This window comes from Sceloporus occidentalis, unplaced genomic scaffold (genome assembly GCF_023333645.1).
Source record: "Sceloporus occidentalis isolate IW3139 unplaced genomic scaffold, rSceOcc1.0.p SCAF_2, whole genome shotgun sequence".
In the NCBI taxonomy this organism is placed as follows: Eukaryota; Metazoa; Chordata; class Lepidosauria; order Squamata; family Phrynosomatidae; genus Sceloporus; species Sceloporus occidentalis.
In genome coordinates, this window is record NW_028316982.1 from 32,398,447 (window position 1) to 32,418,470 (window position 20,024).

Consider the following 20,024-nt stretch of genomic DNA (forward strand, 5'->3'; position numbering starts at 1 on the left):
GGCTGATATTGTAATTTCCACATTGAAATGTACCTGGCATGTCACTTGATGTTGATCAAAGTATGACAGCTGCTGCAGTTTTGTAAACACAGTCTCTAAAGTTGGAAAGGCTTCTTGCTTGTTCTTTCTGACTTTCTGCCCTTCATCTCCAGCTAAAACATTTTACATTTGTCATGTTTTTGCAGTAGATATACTTTCTACAGTTGTCCATCATTATATTTCAAACATATATTTTTATGACAAAATCTAATTCAAGAAACTCAGGTTTGAGAATGAAAAAAATGAAGCTGATTTATTTACTAATTACATTTATATGTAATTTGCATTTAGATCCTAACTTGAAAAACTATGCATATAATAAAATAAAATTTAAAACAATAATTATAATAAAAGCATAATAGTATAGCATTTAATTGCATGCAAACTTGCATAAGAAACAAAGGGATCCTGAAATTTTAATAACGGTGCATGGTATAACTTCCTTTATGCTATGCTCTACTCGAAACCATTGAAAACTCAGCACTGAGTAATTACCACTCATTTCAGTAGTGCTTTTCTTATTTAAGATTTTCAAGATATCTTTGGTGATCTTCTTTAGCTGATGCCTTGCCTCTTCGCGTTCCTTGCCAACACCATAAAGAAGAATCATACGCTGGTTACATTCATGACTCGAAGATTCATCCTTTTAATCAAAGGAAATACAAGAAATTAAGAACTAATTGTGCAGAATGAGGAAAACACTGGAATTTTATTAAAAACTGGGAGGCTCAGAAAGTAGAAATGGATTGCTTTTGGTTTATGTTGATTGAGTTATACTCAGGAAATATGAATATTAGACTTTGAGGCATAAGACAGGAAAGCTCTCTGTTGCCAGAGTCTGAAGAATTCATAATAGACAAGGTAGCTGCTGGACCTTTGTCTATCTTGGAAAATACAAGCCAAAATCCAAGTGGAACACACTCCCTCAGAGTGTGGTGGAGTCTCCTTCATTGGAAGTTTTTAAACGGAGTCTGGATGGCCCTCCGTCAGGGGTGCTTTGATTCTGTGATCCTGCATTGCAGGGGAGTTGCACGGGATGGCCCTTGTGGTCCCTTCCAACTCTGTAATTCTATGATTCTCAGCCTCATTATAAACTGCAAACTGGAATTTTCTACAAACACACACATAACTCGCTGCCCAACTGACTAGAAAATAGTTTCACTGAGTGAGAGCTGAGGGCTTAATGGTCTTGCCCATAGTGAGGTATTGTGCTGACTTCAGAAAGGATGGCAAATCTATCTGGATTTCAAAGAGAGTAAATATCTATGTTCGATTAGCTTTGTCCCATGTATGCAACCCCATTGTTCAACCCTAGCCAGACCACTTAAAAGCCATTATTAGAATCTGAAGAGTCCTTCATCTCTGCCCATTTGCAAGCACTTGTTGAGGTCAAGTCTGCTCTATCCAGAGGCATTCTCCTCTTAGAAGACTGCCCCTCAAGTTAGGAAGATCTTTAAAATATAGACACACAGAGAGAATCTCTCTCTCTCTCTCTCTCTCTCTCTGACCCTCCCACATTTCCACTCATCTTCTTTATGTTGGAGGGTGAGCAAATCCATGTGTGTGTTTTAGTCTGTCAGGCCCTTAAGCTTAGAGATACTCTTCTACTGTCCCTTAGATAAGTTAGAACACTTAAGTTTCCATACTGCCCGCCACCCCACCCCCCCCACCCCCCATTTTTTTACTTTCAGAAACAGCCTGCATTGACTAAAGACTGTTCCATTGATTTCTGCTCCTATCTTTTTCTGTCTTTTTAATAAAGAAAATAATTGTTTTTGCTGCAAATTCAACTTGTCTGTCTCATTTTTACCTGGAGTAACTTTAATTATCTGTTTTTAAAGCCTTCAGCCTGTAAGATCCTGCTGAGAGTTAGTGCCTTGAACAGCCTTTTTTCCGAAGCCAAAATTCAGTGCATTGGTCTTAACAATTTTGCACTTGAAGGTAAATGGTATGCAGACAACAATATTGAAAATTTTTAAAAAAATCTAGATTTGGTCAGGTAGCCCTGTGACAAACAGAGTGCCACACAGCGGTGCCTGAAGGGACATTGAAAGTGATTATGGAACTGGAACACATGACCTCTGTGGGGAAGCTAAAATTTTGGGACTTCTTTGTTTATAAAGAAGCAATAACTCCTGACTTATCTACCATGATAAGTCTAACAGGACAGGACTAGAGGGCAGTGACAGCCATCATTTTCCTCTACCCATCACATCTCCTTCTTCACCCCAGAAGCCCATTCCCTTGGCACAGACTTCTGGACAGTCAGCCAGTCAGAATACACAGCAGTGGTAGGAATTTCCATGGTGAGAATGAAACAAAAGACCTCCTTAGCATTATCTTGACAAATAAAAGCCAGGCGTTAAGGCAGGTCAAGACTATACAGTTAATATAAACAAAGTTGTGGACTCGTTATGCCAAAATTTCCTGTGTGTACATTTGTGATTTGGCTCTCCCTTTCCCTGTGACAACATTTATGCTACAGCTACAGAAAGCCTAAGAACTTAATTGTTTATGTTCCCATAATTATGATTCTGCCTATTCTATAGTTATACAACTGTTGGTCTCTTCCTCATAATATTAGAACAGAGACACCAGCATAGTAAAGCGATTTAAGTATCAGACTACAAATCTGGAGTCCAGGGTTCAAATCTCCACTCAGCTATGAAAACCCACTAAGCAAGTCACATTTCTCAGCATCAGAGGAAGGCAAAAGCAAACCTCTCAATAAATCTTGCCAAGCGATCTTGTGATAGATTCACCTTAGGGTTGTCATATGTCAGCGATGATTTGAATGTACACAACTACGACAATGCACAATAAATATGACAGACAGATTCAGTCCGATAGAAAGTGCATTTTCACATAAAACACAATGTACTTATACATAGTGATGGCCACTGGCACAGAAGGCTTTAAAAAAGAATGATTAGAAGGTTCATGGACGTCAGGCCTATCAACAGCTGTTATCCACATTACCCTTTTGAAATCTTCATGCCTCAGCCAGCCCAACGTTAGGCAAACTGAGACAGTTATCTCAGGAAGATATTCCCAAATATTGCAAGAGACAGTTTATTCATGTGACCTGGCCTGTGCCACCTACACTATCATCTGTGAGGGATGATAATGCCCCATAATCAGTACTGAAGAAGCTGGTCTCTCCAATTATCTTTTTTTTTTTTTTACATGGAATGAGGGTGTTGTCCTTACATGTATTTTGCAGGATATACTCCATATTTACCAGCAATATTCTTCTCAATGCTTCAGCAGGAGAGGAAACACCAGGGGAAAGTCACTGCCCTCAAGGATTATGTGTCTACGTCATGGAAGTATCTAGTTCATCACTTGTGGAACCACAATTCTAGACTAGGTGCACCTTTTGTCTGCTTTAGCAAGACTGTACTTAGAGTCTTCAGAAACACAGAGTTTGAGATTGAGTTCAAACTCCAGATGTTTTGAAATCCATACCATATTGGCCCCAGCTGATAGATTCAATAATGGAGTTGCCTGGGAGGCTGGCGCAAAGAATCACATGAGCCAAAGCTGGAAGAAAGGCCACAACTTTATTAAACAGCAAACCAATGGTAGGGTTGGCACAAAGCATAAGGTCAGGATCTGAAAATATCGAACAACCCCTTGGTTGATCGATAAACCGCTTGCCTGGTAACCGCCAGGAATTGGGATGACCTAGAGGCTAAGGAACGCCGACTGGCATCCACCATCAGCCGCTCGCTATTCTCTAAGCCCCTAGTCACCGGGAGGCTCACCCTCGTTGTGGCCCCCAAAATGGCCACAACGCATGCCCTGTTTGCCCCCGGGTCCCGAATGACTCCCAAACCAGTGCTCCATAGCCCTGGTACCACACCAATCAGATCCATGGCCTATGCTGCCACCCCAAGTTGTGACAAAAAACCACCAACCCAAGAGGAGGGAGGGTGGGAGAGCCGAAAGGCAAATGGCACCGGGGCCTTCCAGCATGGCCTATATATAGGCCTGGCCCCGGCCAAACCAAAACGACGTTGGTCCCTCCTCCAGGACAGCCCAGCCAATGAGCTGCCCTGGAGGACTGGAACCGACTACCATAGAGTTTTCCTGGTGCCCTAGAGCGGCGCGGAGCAGAAGTACCGCCCCTTTCACTCCACACCACCAATAGGCGCCCAGGGCTCGCCCCAGCAAGGCATGTTGGGGCACAATGACTTCTTGCCGGCTCCCGAAGGCAAAGCAGCCTGCCTGGGGGGGCAGGCAGCTGCTCCTTTTGGAGTCAAAATCACCTGGAGGATTCCCCAGTGATGCTGGGGAAGGAATGTGATGAAAGGTGCATTTAGTTTTCTCCAGTAGGTGATTTTTGTAAATTTCAACTGGAGACTTTAAAATATTAAGAGGGCTGATTTTTTCAGTATTGTTGATCAATGGTAACTTTGTTCAATCTGCATAAGGCTGATGAATTGCATAGAAAACAATTTCCCTACTTCAGGCTAATAGAAATTGCCACCTTGGCAACTGTGACAATAAATAAATAAATGTACAGCTTTGAATCTGTTCTGAAAGGGATTCATTCTTATCATCTCCAAACCAGAAAGGCATTTATTATATTATGAGAGGCTGAGTTACATAATCTAGTTTCTGCCAAAGAGCTTTTAAATTATATTATGGTGCACAGTTTCCCCCCACTTTTGGAGAAGTGTTGTTCACATGATTTACATCAAAAGGCAAGTGCCAGAATCTAATAAAACTCATACTAGAGGTGCTCTAGAGGACTCATGCAGAGCTTTTTGTGTCTATCCTGGAAAACTGTTTTTAATCCACGGTTTTTCTTTTTTAAAAAAAATAAAAATTTCTCCTTTTTTTGCAGGAAAAGTCAAAGGAGAGAAACTGAAGCTGTTACTCAGAATTTGAAACTGTGTTCCAGGCAGCTGCTTGAAATCAGAGGGTATGTGAAGAACTAAACCCATGACTTCCTCTTCTCTCTCCTGACTCAACCAGTTATGCTGTTGTTGCATGGGATAAGACTTTCTGCTGATAGAGTCTACAAATCAAATATTACCTTTTGATTGTCACACATATTCAAAACCAGAGGAAAAAGACATCAGAGGACAAAATATCTTTACTGCCAGTAAAAATAACCTCTCAATGTAGGAAAATCCAAGTATTCTGTTGTCCACATCTGACTAAGGTAATGTTATATTTCTTGCTTACTTTTTAAATATTTGCATTCTGTAATAGTACAATTGGAAATTACAACTGATTGTCAGAAGTTACATTCCAATATATACATTTAAATTCTTTTGTGATATAATCATTCTTTTATTTTTGCAAAGCTCTGAAATGTCTGGGAAGACAACTAGCAACCATGTGAGGATGCAAGTTCTGCTGTAAACTAACAGCTTTAGAATTACAGGGGGGAAATGTATTAAATGTTAATGTGAACACTGAACCAATTTTTTACCCATTATGAAAAATTGGCATGAAATACTCCTTTTTAAAACAGTGCTACATTAAAGTTATCTAGATGGATGAAAAGGAAATAAATTACAATGGGATGCTGTATTTTATATTGTCTGGACATTTTAAAAGCCTGTTTAGTGCTACATCTCTACTCGTTCCTTGTTGAACGTCTTTTTAATAAGTGTCAATAAGTAAGGCAGTCTCATTTAGTGACTTTGATGTGTGTTGATTATATAAAGTGAAAATGTAAAGCAGAGTGAAACTGCCTATAGATTTTCTCCTGATAAATATGTTGGTATCTCCAGCTAAATGTCATTTGCTGTTTGCTGCAACTTTGTAGCATCATTTAGTAGCAAATCAATTAATACGTTTGCATCTTTAGAATGTAATCTGTAACACTGGTTGTCTAATCTGGAAGAAAATTAATTTAGAAATTATAGGAATTATTTCTTTGTTTTTTCCCTTTCCCTTCCTCTCTGTACAAACTATAGACCTGCATACATACTCATATACTGGTCTGGGGAAGACAAACTTTGAGACATATTCTAAAATACCCCCCAAACCCACATGGTGTGATTTGTTTGTTTCGGGGAGAGATACAAGCCTAGGATTACCATTCCAATTGTTCTGATTGTTTTCTCAGTACTAATCTAAAGTCTCCCTTTAATCAAGAAAATTGTTGTTGCTTTTTCCAAATATTTATATCACTATCTGTTTCTTCAAATTCATAATATTATCATAGAATCATAGAGTTGGAGAGACCACAAGGGCCATCCTGTCCAACTAACTGCCATGCAGGAACACAGAATCAAAGCACAACCAACAGATGACCATCTAGCCTCTGTTTAAAGACCTCTCAAGGAGGATACTCCACCACACACTGAGGCAGTATGATCCACTGTCAAACAGCTCTTACTGTCAGCAAGTTCTTTCTAATTTTGAGGTGGAATCTCTTTTCCAGTAGCTTGCATCCACTGTTCTGTGTTCTTGTCTCTGGGGCAGCAGAAAACAAGCTTGCTCCAGCCTCAATATGGCACCCCTTCAAATATTTAAAGAGGGCTGTCATATCACCTCTTGACCTTCTCTTCTCCAGGTTAAATATACCCAGTTACCTTAGGAGATTATTGCATTAGCTTCGCTTCTGGGATAGACCTGGGATGTAACTTTCTTAAGGCGGGTCTTATCGCATTTACCCATCGCCTGGTAGTATGCAACCCAGGCATCTCCAGGCTTGTCCCGCATCTTTTCAAGAATGGGAAAATTCCATTCTTGAAAAGCTACAAGAGAAGTCCAGGTTTCATACAGACTGCATACTGCCCAGTAAAGGGTGAATATGATAAGATCTGCGTTAAGAAAGTTACACGGCAGGTGAATCCTGGCAGCGAAGCTAATGCAATAAGCTCCCTAGTCTCTCTTCACAGGGAATGGTTTTCAGACCCTTTACCATTTGTGTCACCCTACTCTGGACATTGGTATAAAGATCATTGGTATCAGGGACGTAGCCTAGGGGGGGTTCTTGGGGGCCAGACCCCCCCTTCCATTAGAAAAATGAATGGTGTGTGCTGCTGCGCCACCGCACCCAAGCCCCATTATAATGGCGGCACTTAGTCTTGACCCCCCCTTCCTAAAATCCTAGCTACATCCCTGTTGGTATAATGATAATAGTATTTTTCTGGAACAAGAATTATGCTTGGATAAAACTTGCAATTTATTTCATTTAGAATGTTCTATTGAACTCAGTAGTTCAGTGAGGCACTAGAGCTTTCTGGCTAAACATTCGAAATGCCCCTCTCTAAATTCAGAATCCCAAGATTTCATAGGATGGGAGCATAGCAGTTAAAAGTGGGAGCACAGTGCTACAATTGCATAGTGCCAATGGGCCATGGTTGTCTTTGTCCTCCAAAACACACTCCTACTTACAGAAATGATAAAGAAGAAGCTATAATGTCAAATTAGTGTGGGACAGAGTACAGTGGACCCTTGTTATACGCTGGGGTTTGGTTCCAAGATCCCCCGTATATAACAAAATCTGTGTATGCTCAAGTCCCATTAAATATAATGACATAGCAAAATGGTGTCCCTTATAAAAAATGGAAAATCAAGGTAAATTTATACTTTTTTGCAACATTTTCAAACCGCGTATGCTTGAATCCGTGTATAAAAAATCCGTGTATAAGAAGGGCCGACTGTATATGTTAAAACAGCGTGTCTTTCACCAGAATTTAAATCATGTCACCTTCCATTACCTATTGTGGAAACTGGATAATTTAAAGCATGGTGAGTAGGAATTAAGGAACCCTTCCATTGGCGGGATACATACCGCCATTTAGTACGTATAGAATACGTACTAGGGTTAGGAAGGGGCGGTGCTTCCGCACCCCCCTAACCCTAGTACGTATCCTATACGTACAAGATGGCGGCGGCCCTTCCACATGGGTGCCGCCATCTTGACGTATCGGACGCTGAGCGTCCGTATGTGTCGCGGGCGTTGTGACGTAGCGAGTGCGCCCCTGGCGCCTCGCTACGTCGCAAACGCGACATAAGAAGAAGCTCCATTTTGGAGCTTCTTTTTCGCTCCGCGCGGGAGTCACACCGTATGGAGGCTCCGGCTCCCCCGCGGACTAACCGGCGGCGGCGGCAGACCGCCGCAAAGCGGCGGTTTGTATCCCGCCTTTGTCACAGCTTTTTTCTTTCTTTCCCATGGTCAAGCTCACATCCAAGCAACTGGGAATAAATAGTTTTTGCAGGAGAGAGAATTCTAGTGAGAGAAGGTTCAACTTGTCCTTGGTAAAGAGCTGGGTTGTTTTCTGATAAAGCTCAGAAAGGTTTTATTTTTTGTTTTGTTTTGGTTTTTGTTTTTTTTTTTTTTTTTTTTTTGTTTTGTACAACTTTCAGAATCCCCAAATAAGCAAGGCCATGTTGGTTGTGGAATTCTGGGACTTGTAGTAACAAAAAAATAATATTTTCAAGGTCTACTGATAGCATACTGTACCTCTTCTTCACACAGTATTTGCTTCCATGGGGCTAAAGTCCAGGAACACTATCAAAAGATAGCGTTTGCATTGCTCTTATGTTAATCTGATCACCAACAAATGTTTGAGCAGCTGGAGTTAAGATAAAAGTGGTTTTGGACTAGTGTGAAAAATATGGTCCATGACAGATACGTTTGTTAAAGGGCCACAGGGTAACTGCTGCTATTATTTAGAAAGGTTGCAAAAAAAGGTTGTAAGCCCGAGGGCAGGGAACCATCTAACTAAAAAGATTGCATGTACAGCGCTGTGTAAATTTACAACGCTTCATAAATAAAGATTAATAATAATAATAATAATAATAATAACAAAATATATGACAATTTTCCTATCGGTGCTCTGCTCTTCCCATAAAGTCATTAAATTCTTATAATATATTATGTCATGCTAGATAGCCTCAATATAAAAAGTAAGAAAAACATGAACAAAAGAGATTTCATATAAATTCAAAACATAGAATCAGTGTTTGTTATGTTGAGTAAACAATAGTACTGTAAATCTATTTGTTTATTTTCTTATACAAGCATGAAGAATCTCAAGGATATTCTTCATGCTAGGAAAGATGATGTAAGTTTTTGTATATTTTAAATGATTTTTCACATTTCAGGACTTTTTCTGAGAAAGAAATTACTTGCACAAAAAACTTGTCTTGAGCAGGAAACATTTAGCACAAAAAATATTTTGTGTGGAAAATGTTCTTTTGTACAAATAATATGTTTTTCCACAAAAGCAATGGTAGTGCTTTTGGGGTTTTGTACAAAATAAAGTGTTTCACACAAATTAATTTTTCACTCCAAAGTCCCCCAATACCCCACCTAAAATGTCATGGCAACCAAACATTTTCTGGATGGAGCACTTCAGTGTGCGTTGATTCTTTTAATTAAGAATGAAAAAATTTGTGAAGAGTCTTTAAATTTCTAATTAGCAATGGCCAGCTGTCCCCTCCTAAGCTATGTAATTCAAAAGCCTATCTTTCTCCATGAGAACAGCTCAAGGATGTTAGGACAAAATTCTATCCTTCTGAGTCTCTTTCGGTAGCCACAGGGTGGCACCAGCAACATACAAAAAAAGCTGGCTAGCTTCAGAAACTATTCTCAATGGCACTTGTGCTAAGACTCAACAGAATAAATAAACTACCAAAATTCCTAAATTAGTATCAGCCCATTTGATTTACGTCACTACCAGGTACTATGTTTTGTGCAACAGACTGGATCTCCAACTACATTTGACAGGTTATCAACACACAAGAGGAATGACGAGTAAAGGCTCTATCTCAACCACAATGGAGTTCTTCTTTAAGTAATTTCTTGTAGGCAAATCATTATCTCATTGAAAAGAAGGTTTCTTCCAGTGTTTCAACATACATGACAAGAAATACTTGCTTAATGCAGCACATTACATGTCATCTTCTATAAGCTTCAATTAAGGCTATCTGACATATTGTATCAAGCCCTGCATGGCTTATGTCCAAGCTTCTGAGGACTTTTTCACATGGGGGAAAATTGGAAGGTTAAAGTGTCATCCAGGGCTTAGGGACAACTTCACAGCTGCTTTCCACATGACGCTGCATGCAATTAGGACAGAATCCAGGGAGAATGTGAGGGGAATCAAGAAATGAACAAATTTGCAAAACTACTGTATTTACATGTCCATTTTGCTTGCGAATTCACGATCTTCTAGTAATGGCAGCCATCTGAAAATCAAGCCTCTGGATGGCTCCTGTTCCCAGATTTCTTAAGGTACCTTGCTGCAAGGAGAATGCTTTCTTTTTAAAAGGATACACAAACACTTCCCTTGCTCTGTTCCCGAGGCTCTAATTAAGGGAACAGTTGGTGGGAGAAGCCAGAGAGAGGACGTTTGGCAATCCTCCTGGAGAGGAGGGAGAAATGGAGGACATGTCCTGGAAAAGGAGGACATCTGGGAGTGTCAGCCCTCTGTGGAATCAGGCAGGCTTATGGACCCAGCCCCCTTTTCCTGTCTCGTGTGTGTGTGTTTGTCTTTGTGTTGGTTTTACAGAGTTTGCAAAGGGAAGCTTCATTCTGCCTTCTTCTAACACAGCTTTGGGGCTTTTGGGGCTTCTGGGCCAAAGAGGATTCCCCTCCCCCTGGTTTCCCCTCCCTCTTTGGGGCATGTGGAGGGGGCACTTGTGGAAATGACAGTTTGGAGCATGTGCAGAAAAGGTATTTCTAAGCTGGCAATGGAGATTTGTTTGTCTCCATTTGATAGACAAATTCGCATTGGGCCCTAAGTAATGTCCTTTTAGCCCCTTGTTGTGCTCTTGTGTGTGATAACCATTAGTAAATGGGCTAGCTTTCCTGGGATGCCAAAACTTTAAACATTTTTGGGATGGATGTACATAGCTCCCCATGTGGAAAAGTCATGAGAAACTGTGAGCTTGACCCCACCCCTTTAGTGCCAATCCAGCTTATTTCAGGTGCAGAAAGAAATGGCAAAATGCCACTCCTTTTTGTGCCAGAAAAAGGGCAACAATTTCACCACTGTAGCAGCTTTTCAGCTGTGTGCTGAACCTCTGGAGCACTGCAACGTTGCCTGCCATCTGGTCAGGCAGGCAGCATGAGTGACACCAGCTTGGGGATGGTGTCAGGGCGTGTGTCATCTAAACGCCATGCCCCCACGCCACCCCCAAGATGGATTATTGTGCCAATCTGTTTTGTCTCTGTATCTCCCCATGTGAGCCTGCCTAGTACTTGAGAGCCTTAGGAAAGGGTCTTCCCACATTCAGAGACCAGCTGGTGGAGATGTGAGATAGGGCTTTCTCAGTGGCTGTCCCTAGGCTCTGGAACTCCCTTTCCATGGAGGCCAGTATTCTCCCCTCCTTGTTGTCCTTCCATTGGTAGGCAAAGATTTTTCATTCTGTCAAGATTTTAGAACAGACAGCTTTTAAGAGAGTGCTATCTTGTTTTAACAGTACTATTTAAGTATTTTTTTAAAAAAATATTAAAATTACAACAAATAGCAATAAGAGGGGAAAGTCACCTAACTAATAAGAAATTATCAATCAGTATATTAATTTAAAACAGTTTACAATAAACCTGACCATTAACTATGATATTTAAATGCCATATAAAACATATTTCCATAAATCTTGATGCTTTAAAGCATTAAAACAATTGCTGATCTGCTTTTCTGTTCTTGATAGGAAGAAAATACAGCCACTATGGAACCTGAGTACAGCCCTTCTGGAAACAGCAGCAACTGCAGCACTGACAACAGGATGAACCAAGTTCTTTTTCCCTTGTTGTACACTTTTATTTTTGTTGTCGGGATAATTATGAATGGATTAGCCATGGGAGTCTTTTTCCAGATCTCCAACAAATCTAATTTTATCATTTTTCTCAAGAACACAGTAATTTCTGACATCCTCATGATCCTAACTTTTCCATTTAAAATACTCAGTGATGCAAAATTGGTGTCCTGGGAATTGAGAGGGTTTGTTTGCAAAGTGACTCAGGTTATATTTTATTTCACTATGTACATCAGCATTATTTTCTTAGGCCTCATAACTATTGATCGCTATTTGAAAACTGCCAGACCCTTCAAATCAGCCAGCTCTGATAATACACTGGCATCCAAGATCCTATCTGTACTCATCTGGATATTCATGTTCTGTCTGTCCCTTCCTAACATGATTTTGACAAACAAGAAGCCAACACGTGAGAACGTGAAGAAATGCGCTGACCTGAAATCTGATTTTGGATTATTATGGCATGAAGTTGTTAATTATGTTTGCCAGTTTATCTTCTGGGCTAACTTTGCTATCATAGTTATATGCTATACACTCATAACACAAGAACTATACAAATCCTACAAAAGAACAAGGAACACAGGAAATACAAACAAGAAGACAGTGAATATGAAAGTATTCATAATTATTGGTGTATTCTTTGTTTGCTTTGTGCCTTTCCATTTTGCCAGGATTCCATACACCTTGAGCCAAACAAGAGATGTTTTTGAGTGTTCAACCCAGAACACATTGTTTTATATAAAAGAGAGCACTTTATGGTTAACATCCCTAAATGCTTGTTTAGATCCATTCATATATTTTGCCCTTTGCAGATCCTTCAGGAGGTCTCTATTAAAGGTATTTCATAAGTGTGTAACCAAAACGAGAAGAGATCACAACACAGAAACAACAGATGAGGAGACACCAATGTAGTACATCACGTAATACGACCAAGACCATTTTGCATCCTCTTCAGTGCATGCATTTCTTCTAATGAGAAGTTATTCTTGGTTTAATGGGGATTAATAATCCTATATATTCCATGATACTAACTAAATAATGAAATCATTCACAGAAAGCGGTCACTGCCAAGCATTTGGATATATTCTTTTCTAGACAGACAAAAATACAAAAATATAAAGAAAGGCAATAAGAATTATAATTTCTATAAAATAATGGACATTACTGACACCTATATCTAGAAGGAGAGATTCCAGTTGCATATAGTTGAAGCAAGGAATTTAATAATGTTTTACTCTCATGGACAGATTTGAATCCAGTTATAGATCTGACTTTCAATCAAATGCCCACCCAGAGTCTGGAAGTAATGAGTTACAAGCAACAAAGTTATCTGTAACTAGTCATTTTGGAGACAATGAGTATATGATGTATTTATACTGCAAAAGTAATATAATGAACAAGATTGAAGTTACTTTACTGGTGTAACCATTTCCAGTTTCTTCTAATCGTTAATTTAAAATGGCCTTGTGAGAGGCATTGTTTTGACATGAATTGTTCTCTCATAAAGGTAACAAAGTAAGAGAAAAGCAATGAACAGTGGAACAAATAATGTCACTAGATAATTTTTCAGCACTGTCACAATTAGTTGATTTTCAAACACTGTAAATTGAAATGAACTACTTTTTAAAATTAACTTTCCAAGCTGTGGGCCAGCCATGAAGAAGTGGGAAATAAGCAAATCAGCACAAGAAGGCAACATTTGCTTATTTAATTCTGGGCCACTAAAATGAATATACAGGCATACCTCAGTTAACAAAACTTCTGACAAAGAAGCTCCTTTTTACAAAGCCTTTTTACAGAAGCTCAGTCTAGTCCTTCACTTTTCTTGTCTTCTGTCTAGCTGCAGGTTTTTTGGGGGAAAGGAGGCGTTTGAAGCATTAGCATTGGAGAGATGGTGAAGTAGGGCTGCAGAAAGACAAACTTAGGCCTGTTACAGACTGCCAAAATAAAGCTGCTTCGGGTCTCTTTGGAGGTATGCTATTTAAATGATGCATGCATCCTAAGAATCTGGAAGCTGCACCAAAAGCTGCACTCCGATGCTTAGGAATGGAGTGTGGCGTTGGCACGGCCTCCGGACTCGTAGGACCCATGCATTTTTTAAACAGCATACCTCAAAAGAGACCTGAAGCAGCTTTATTTTGGCAGTCTGTAACAGGCCTTAGTGTTGGGATGCAGCAGCATGTCTGCAATAAAAAAAATCCTATAAATCTTAAACTAGGGGAAAATGGGATTTTACTCTAAGTGATCCTACTGTAGCTATGCTCAACTGCCTACAATAGGCATGGTAAACAGCAGCTGCCTCCAGAATCACTTACTAAGCATGTGTGAAGAGCAAAACAGAAACGAAAGGGGAAAACAGATTAGTCTGTCTCACCAGTTACCTTGTCATGTTGAAAATGCATATATCTATAGGTTGAGTATCCCTTAACTAGAATTCTGAAATCCTAAATATTCCAAAATCCAAAACTGCCCACATGGGTGACTGAGATAGTGACACCTTTGCTTTTTGATGGTTCAATGTACACAAACTTTGTTTCATGCATAAAAATTACCTTCAAGCTATGGAGAATATCACATGGGAGGCACAGCGCCCTTCTCCCATCTTTCAACTCTGCTAATTATGTGATCAGAGGCCAAAGATTATCACACCCCCATATGCTTCTGCCGTCCTTCTCCCATGTGTAAAGTGTAACAGAGCCATCCCAACATGCTTCTCCCATCGGTAAAGTGTAATGGAGCCGTCATTTGGTATTAACAGGAGTCCCTGTTAATACCAAATGACGACTCCATTACACTTTACCAACAGGAGAAGCATGCAGGGATGGCTCCATTACACTTTACACACAGGAGAAGGATGGCAGAAACACAGGGATATGTGATAATCTACAGCCTCTGATCACGCGATTAGCAGAGTTTAAGGACGGGAGAAGTACACTGTGCCTCCTGTGTGATAATCTCCTATGTTTATAAGGTATATATGAAACATAAATGAATTTCATGTTTTGACGTGGGTACAATCTCCAAAATATCTCATTATGTATATACAAATATTCCAAAATCCAAAATCTTAAGCACTTCTGGTCCCAGGCACTTCAGATAAGGGAGACTCGTCCTATATCATTTTTACCACCAAACTGGAAATCATATGAAAAGTAAAAGCTATTCAGAGGGGGAAAATCATCCCAGAATGTATTTTGGAAAGAGTTTTCAATTAGTCCTTAGAAGATTCAAAATATTCTTCTTTACCTATGGAAGGTTTACTTGACCTGGTTTCATTTTTCCATTTGCATAATGTTAGTTTTGAATAAAAAGTTTGCTGAAACATATTGAACTGATCTTCTTTTTTGTAGTGTAGGAACTTGTCCTTATTCTTCCCATTTTATTTCTGCCTCGTGGTACCAAGATTTCTATTAAAGAAGTAAAACCAAAGAGCACATCTAATTTGTTAATTGGGGTATCCCTGCATTTAAAACTGGCTTCCTTAGAAGAGTTTTTTGGATCAAAACACATTGGGGTTATTCTGCTTCATGTGTCTGAAGCTTCCCACATATGGGTTTCTTGTGGTGCTCATCTTTTGAGTGCTTTCTTTATTCTGAAATTTTAAAAGAACACTTGCAGTACTTATTATAAATCATCCTGCCTCCAAAGATCTTGTATTTTACTTTTCCCCAATAATTTTAACTACTGAGTTTTCATTATAAGGATCCACCTACTGCAATGATTTAAGTACAGAAAATATGCATGAGTTGCTTCCTTTGCCTAAATTACATTAAACTCTTGTTGCGTATTTGTATATAATGAACAACTTGTAAACATGGTGGGACTTGTGATTGTGTCAAAACCTTACTTTAAAAAGAATGTTTAACCTTTATCAGACAAAGACATTTAGGGAATAAATGTTATCCCATCAGAAGTACAGCTTGCTTTGATTGTAACAATGTTGCATGCATTGGTTGCTCCAACTGTCCTGCTTTAGCAGAGATGGCCCCAATTAATTCTCTGTTCTCCCATATTTTCAATTGCTTTTTAAATGTCCCAGTTTCTCTCTCTCCTCCTCCCATTTCTGTTTTCATCCTCAGATTACTTCAGCTGCTGCAAACTGGGTTCAAAGTGGGAAAGTAGTTTGCATTCAATTAAATCAAAAAGAAAGGGGAAGGGAATAGAGGGGGCAGAATCTTGCCCTCCCCTGTAGACTCAGGTAAAAGCAAACCGCTGCAGCCTCTCATAACTTGTGTTTTCATCATAATTAATTACAGTACAAACTCTGTCTCCTCAGAACTGGTACCCTGAGTTTCACTTACCCATATCCAGAAAAATAAATTCTAAACATTTTCTAAGTCCTCTGGTGTGATTCTATGGTATGTCTCTGGTAGAATCACACTGGAGGACTTAGAAATGTCTAGAGTTCACGATTATCCAAAATGTTTTGTATTTCCACTGTAAGTTCAGAACATATTCCCCATGGATGCAGGGGTCGTACAGTACTTTTGCCATCTTGAGCACATTTTCATGTTGCTTGGCCACATGACTCCCGGTTTTATCCCTGAAATATTGGATGGTTGCAAAAGTATATACCAAGTCTATGGAAGGCATAATCCCTCTCTGCTTTGGAAACATATTGACAAATAAACTGTTTTTTCCTAAAAAACAAAACAAAAAACCAACTACTAAATATCATGGTTTTATTTTGGCCAACTATTATAAATCAAGATCAATTCTTAGTACAAACTGCTCTGAAATTCTTTTGGGAGGGGCATTATATTGATCTCAAAACAGCAAGTGACCTCTAATTAGTTCTGAGAACCTTTCTCTCAGAAATAGAGCAGCTATGTGAATTGTACTAGCACCAGTAAGACATAAAGGACATAAAGGTTGTGTTAAGATGTCACACCAAAGCACAGTTTGTGGAGCAGTGTCAAACCTAGATATCAAAGCAGCATCTGAAATTGATTTGTAACCCATAGCAGGAACCAGTTGCAGTAGCCTTTATAGCAAACCTTTCCATCCAAACTCACTAGCCATTAACTATTCACAGTTGTGGTGACTGTTCTTCAAGAGATAGCTGTACCATGGAGGTGAAAGTATGCTAAGTAAACAGGAAAAGAAAGCAGCTCTGTGCTGTGGTTTGTCTATTGTCCATTGCACTTATAATTTAACATACAATAATTTTATTTATTTATATACCGCTATTCCAAAGATCATAGCGGTGAACGGCAAGTAAGCTAATTAGCAAGTAAGCTAATTGCTGGAAGGGGTAACAAAAGTACAGAACAACAAAATGTGTATGGTAGAAAGAAATGGCATTTCTATAAAATAAACCTATATTAAAGAAGCCTTAAATTGGAGCCCAAAATTAATCAAACTAGGTGTCAGGGAAGTAGTGGAGAAAGTGTACTATACTAGGAGCAACTCTACTGAAAGTGCCCTTGCCACCTTTCTGAGATGGGACTTTTGATGCTGACCTTAACACAGTCATATAGGATCTTGTTGAAAGGGGTAGATTTTTAGAACTACTAAATCCTATCCCCACACACCAGTGTAGCAAAAGCTACTTATGTTGTATGCATCTCAGTAACTCTTGCATTATATATAATATATCATAATATATAGATTGTACAAACTTGAGTACACAGCAGGAAAGCTGTGTGCAGATTCCATATGTAGGCCTTTTATTTACAGAAAATATCCATGGAATTATGGCATCATCAAATATTCTGTTTTCAGTTTTGCCTCTGAAAGCAGTATCAATCAACACAACTGAAAAAATTACTAACAAACTATTCCCCTTGTTCTGACAGTGTCACATTGCCTTAATGTGCTTCGGAGCAATCTTCCATCTTTCGTTCTCTTCACTGTCCTTGGTCTCATTTGCCTACCATGCCATAGGTTTTAGGGGCCCCAGGATTTCTCTTTTAAGCATCTTTGACATTACTCCTCCAAAGATGGTATTACCAGAAAAGTCATGTAGGTCACACAGTTTGTTGAAAGCACTGTCTTGCCACCCATTTGGCTAGGGTTCAACTAATTTCTGGGATTTGATTTGATTTTATCCTGGAGTAGGACCCAAGGTGGTTCACAGAAGGAAATTAATTAAAATCTAACAATATAATTTTAAAAAAAACAATTAAAATTGTCACAATTATAACAATATAGAATTATTATAAAACATACAAAAGTTAAAACACACACACACACCCCTCAATTTTTAAAAAAGCCTCCCTGGCACAGTTACATGTTAAACAAATATGATTTTGCCTGCCAGGAAAAAGAAAAGCAGGGAGGGGGCCAACCTAGCCTCCTATGGATGGGAGTTGCAGAGGGTGAGACATGGGAGCAGCCACTGAGAAGGCTCTTTCTTGTGTTCTCACCAAACTTGCCTGGAATGGATACCAAGAGAAAGCCTTAGGAGTTCTTAGGAGATTATCAGAAGGCGAAAAAGGACAGGAGAGAAGCAGGATACTCCCATTCTTATCATTGAAATGCAGGAAGACTATCAGATGACATCCTGCGGTGGTGCTCTCATCCCATCCTTCTCCCGTCAGTGAAGTGGAAAGGCCCTGTAACTTTTTATTGATGGCAGTTTCACATCAATTGAAAGTTACAGAGCCATTCCGCTTCATGGATGGGAGAAGAACGGGATGAGAGCGACGCTGCAGGATGCCATCTGATAATCTTCCCACAATTGCACGATAAGAACAGGAGCATCCCGCTTCTCTCCCATCCTTTCTCGCCACCTGATCATCATCTTTGTGTTCTTGCAGGTTCTTATGGGCATGTCATCCACTGCCCATTTGGACCATTGTCTGGCCCATTTTTTTTTTAAAAAAAATGTTTAGTCTCTAGCCCTTGTAGGGACAGAGTGGTAGAGACAAAGGACAAAATGTTTGGTTACTATTCTGTCCAACTGTTTTGTGAGAAATAAGCCTTTGAGTCTGTTTAACCAATGAATTAAGTTTCACACACATGACTGACATTTGTGACCCAGCCTCTCTCAGTTCCAGTGTCTACTTCCCCAGATGAATATTGCAATTCTGTAAGAAAGACTAGATGAAATCTGTTTTATAGGAGTTTCTTGTGAAGACCAGACAGAAACCAATGGAGGAATAGAACAGAGAGTAAATGTTGCCATGTACTCTCACTTGTCAAGAAAAGTGCCATCCCCTTTATTGCCATCTTCTCTCCACCACCATCACTGCTCTTGCTACTGACTTCCCCACCTTACTTTATATCTCCGCCCACCACCCTACTCCTTGTCTTGCTCCAGCCTCCTTATCTGCAACCTGTTTGAAGCAGCCCTAATTGTCTGCACTTCAGAATGCAGATTGTACCATCAAGTTAAGCAAGGGAAGAGAAGCCCAGATGTAAGGAAGTTGTAAGATATGGGGAAGCATGCTACAGTAGCAAGGTTATGCAAGTTCAGGGAAAGGAGAGAGGATAGGAAGTGCAACAAATGGTACAAGACAAGGGGCCACAGCAAAGCAAAGTGATGGAACAGGGGAGGAACGGAACAAGGTGAGATGTATAAATGGTGAAGTGCAAGAAGCAAGGGAGGAGGGCAAGGTGAAGGCTTCAGGCAATGGATGGGGAAAGAGGGAGGGAGTGGCAGGGCTCAAGGAGCAAACAGTGAGGAATAAGAAAATAAAAAGTGCAAGAGAGGGAGGAATAGTGACACAAATTAAGGCAAGGAGGGAACGGAGTGCAAGAAGCAGGAGAAGAAAGCACAGCAAAGGCAAGGGTAAGCAAGGAATGGAGAGAGGCATAACTACAAAGCAATTTGGGACATATTATGAAGGCATGGGGTGAAGCAAGAGACAGGAAAAATGGAAAGAGAGGATGAAAGGAGCAATGGGAAAGGGCAGAGAGCAAGAGAAGCATGCAGCGGCATCACTGGAGGAGTGCAGGGGGTGCAGGCCACACCAGGTGACACCCAGAAGACGAGGTGATACCAGGTTGGGCCCTCCTCTCCCTCTGAGGCAAGAGAGGCACACATGCACCCTTCCAGGCTGCTCCGTCCTGAATAAATCTTGCCAGAAAAACCTTCTGCTATGTTTGCTTCAGATTAGTGTAAGTCAAAAATGACTTGAATACACACAACAGTGGTTGGGGAAAGGAAAAAAGGGAATAATCACAGAGAAAAACATTCAGAGTTTTGGGAAACCTGCAACTTGGACTACCATTCCAACAATCCCCAACTAGAATGGCCACTAAGAGATCTTACATTATCCTAAATGAAATAAAAAGACCAA

At 39.9% G+C, this 20,024-nt stretch overlaps 2 protein-coding genes across 3 annotated transcripts in view; one reads left to right on the top strand and one right to left on the bottom strand.

Moving 5' to 3' along the window:
* The window catches only part of MED12L (mediator complex subunit 12L), a 271,105-nt gene that overhangs the window by 77,387 nt on the left and 173,694 nt on the right, over window positions 1-20,024 (bottom strand). For both annotated transcript variants that reach the window (XM_089509038.1, XM_089509039.1), the window contains exons 16-17: window positions 535-682; window positions 34-152 (exon numbers count right to left, since the gene is read on the bottom strand). In XM_089509038.1, coding sequence (XP_089365164.1) covers window positions 34-152; window positions 535-682 — 267 coding nt within the window. The remainder of the gene's footprint in view (window positions 1-33; window positions 153-534; window positions 683-20,024) is intronic.
* Window positions 5,137-13,121, top strand: P2RY12 (purinergic receptor P2Y12). The gene is made up of 2 exons (XM_089509045.1): window positions 5,137-5,212; window positions 11,674-13,121. Exon 2 carries the CDS (start codon window positions 11,692-11,694, stop codon window positions 12,688-12,690), a length of 999 nt encoding a protein of 332 aa, XP_089365171.1. The 5' UTR covers window positions 5,137-5,212; window positions 11,674-11,691; the 3' UTR covers window positions 12,691-13,121.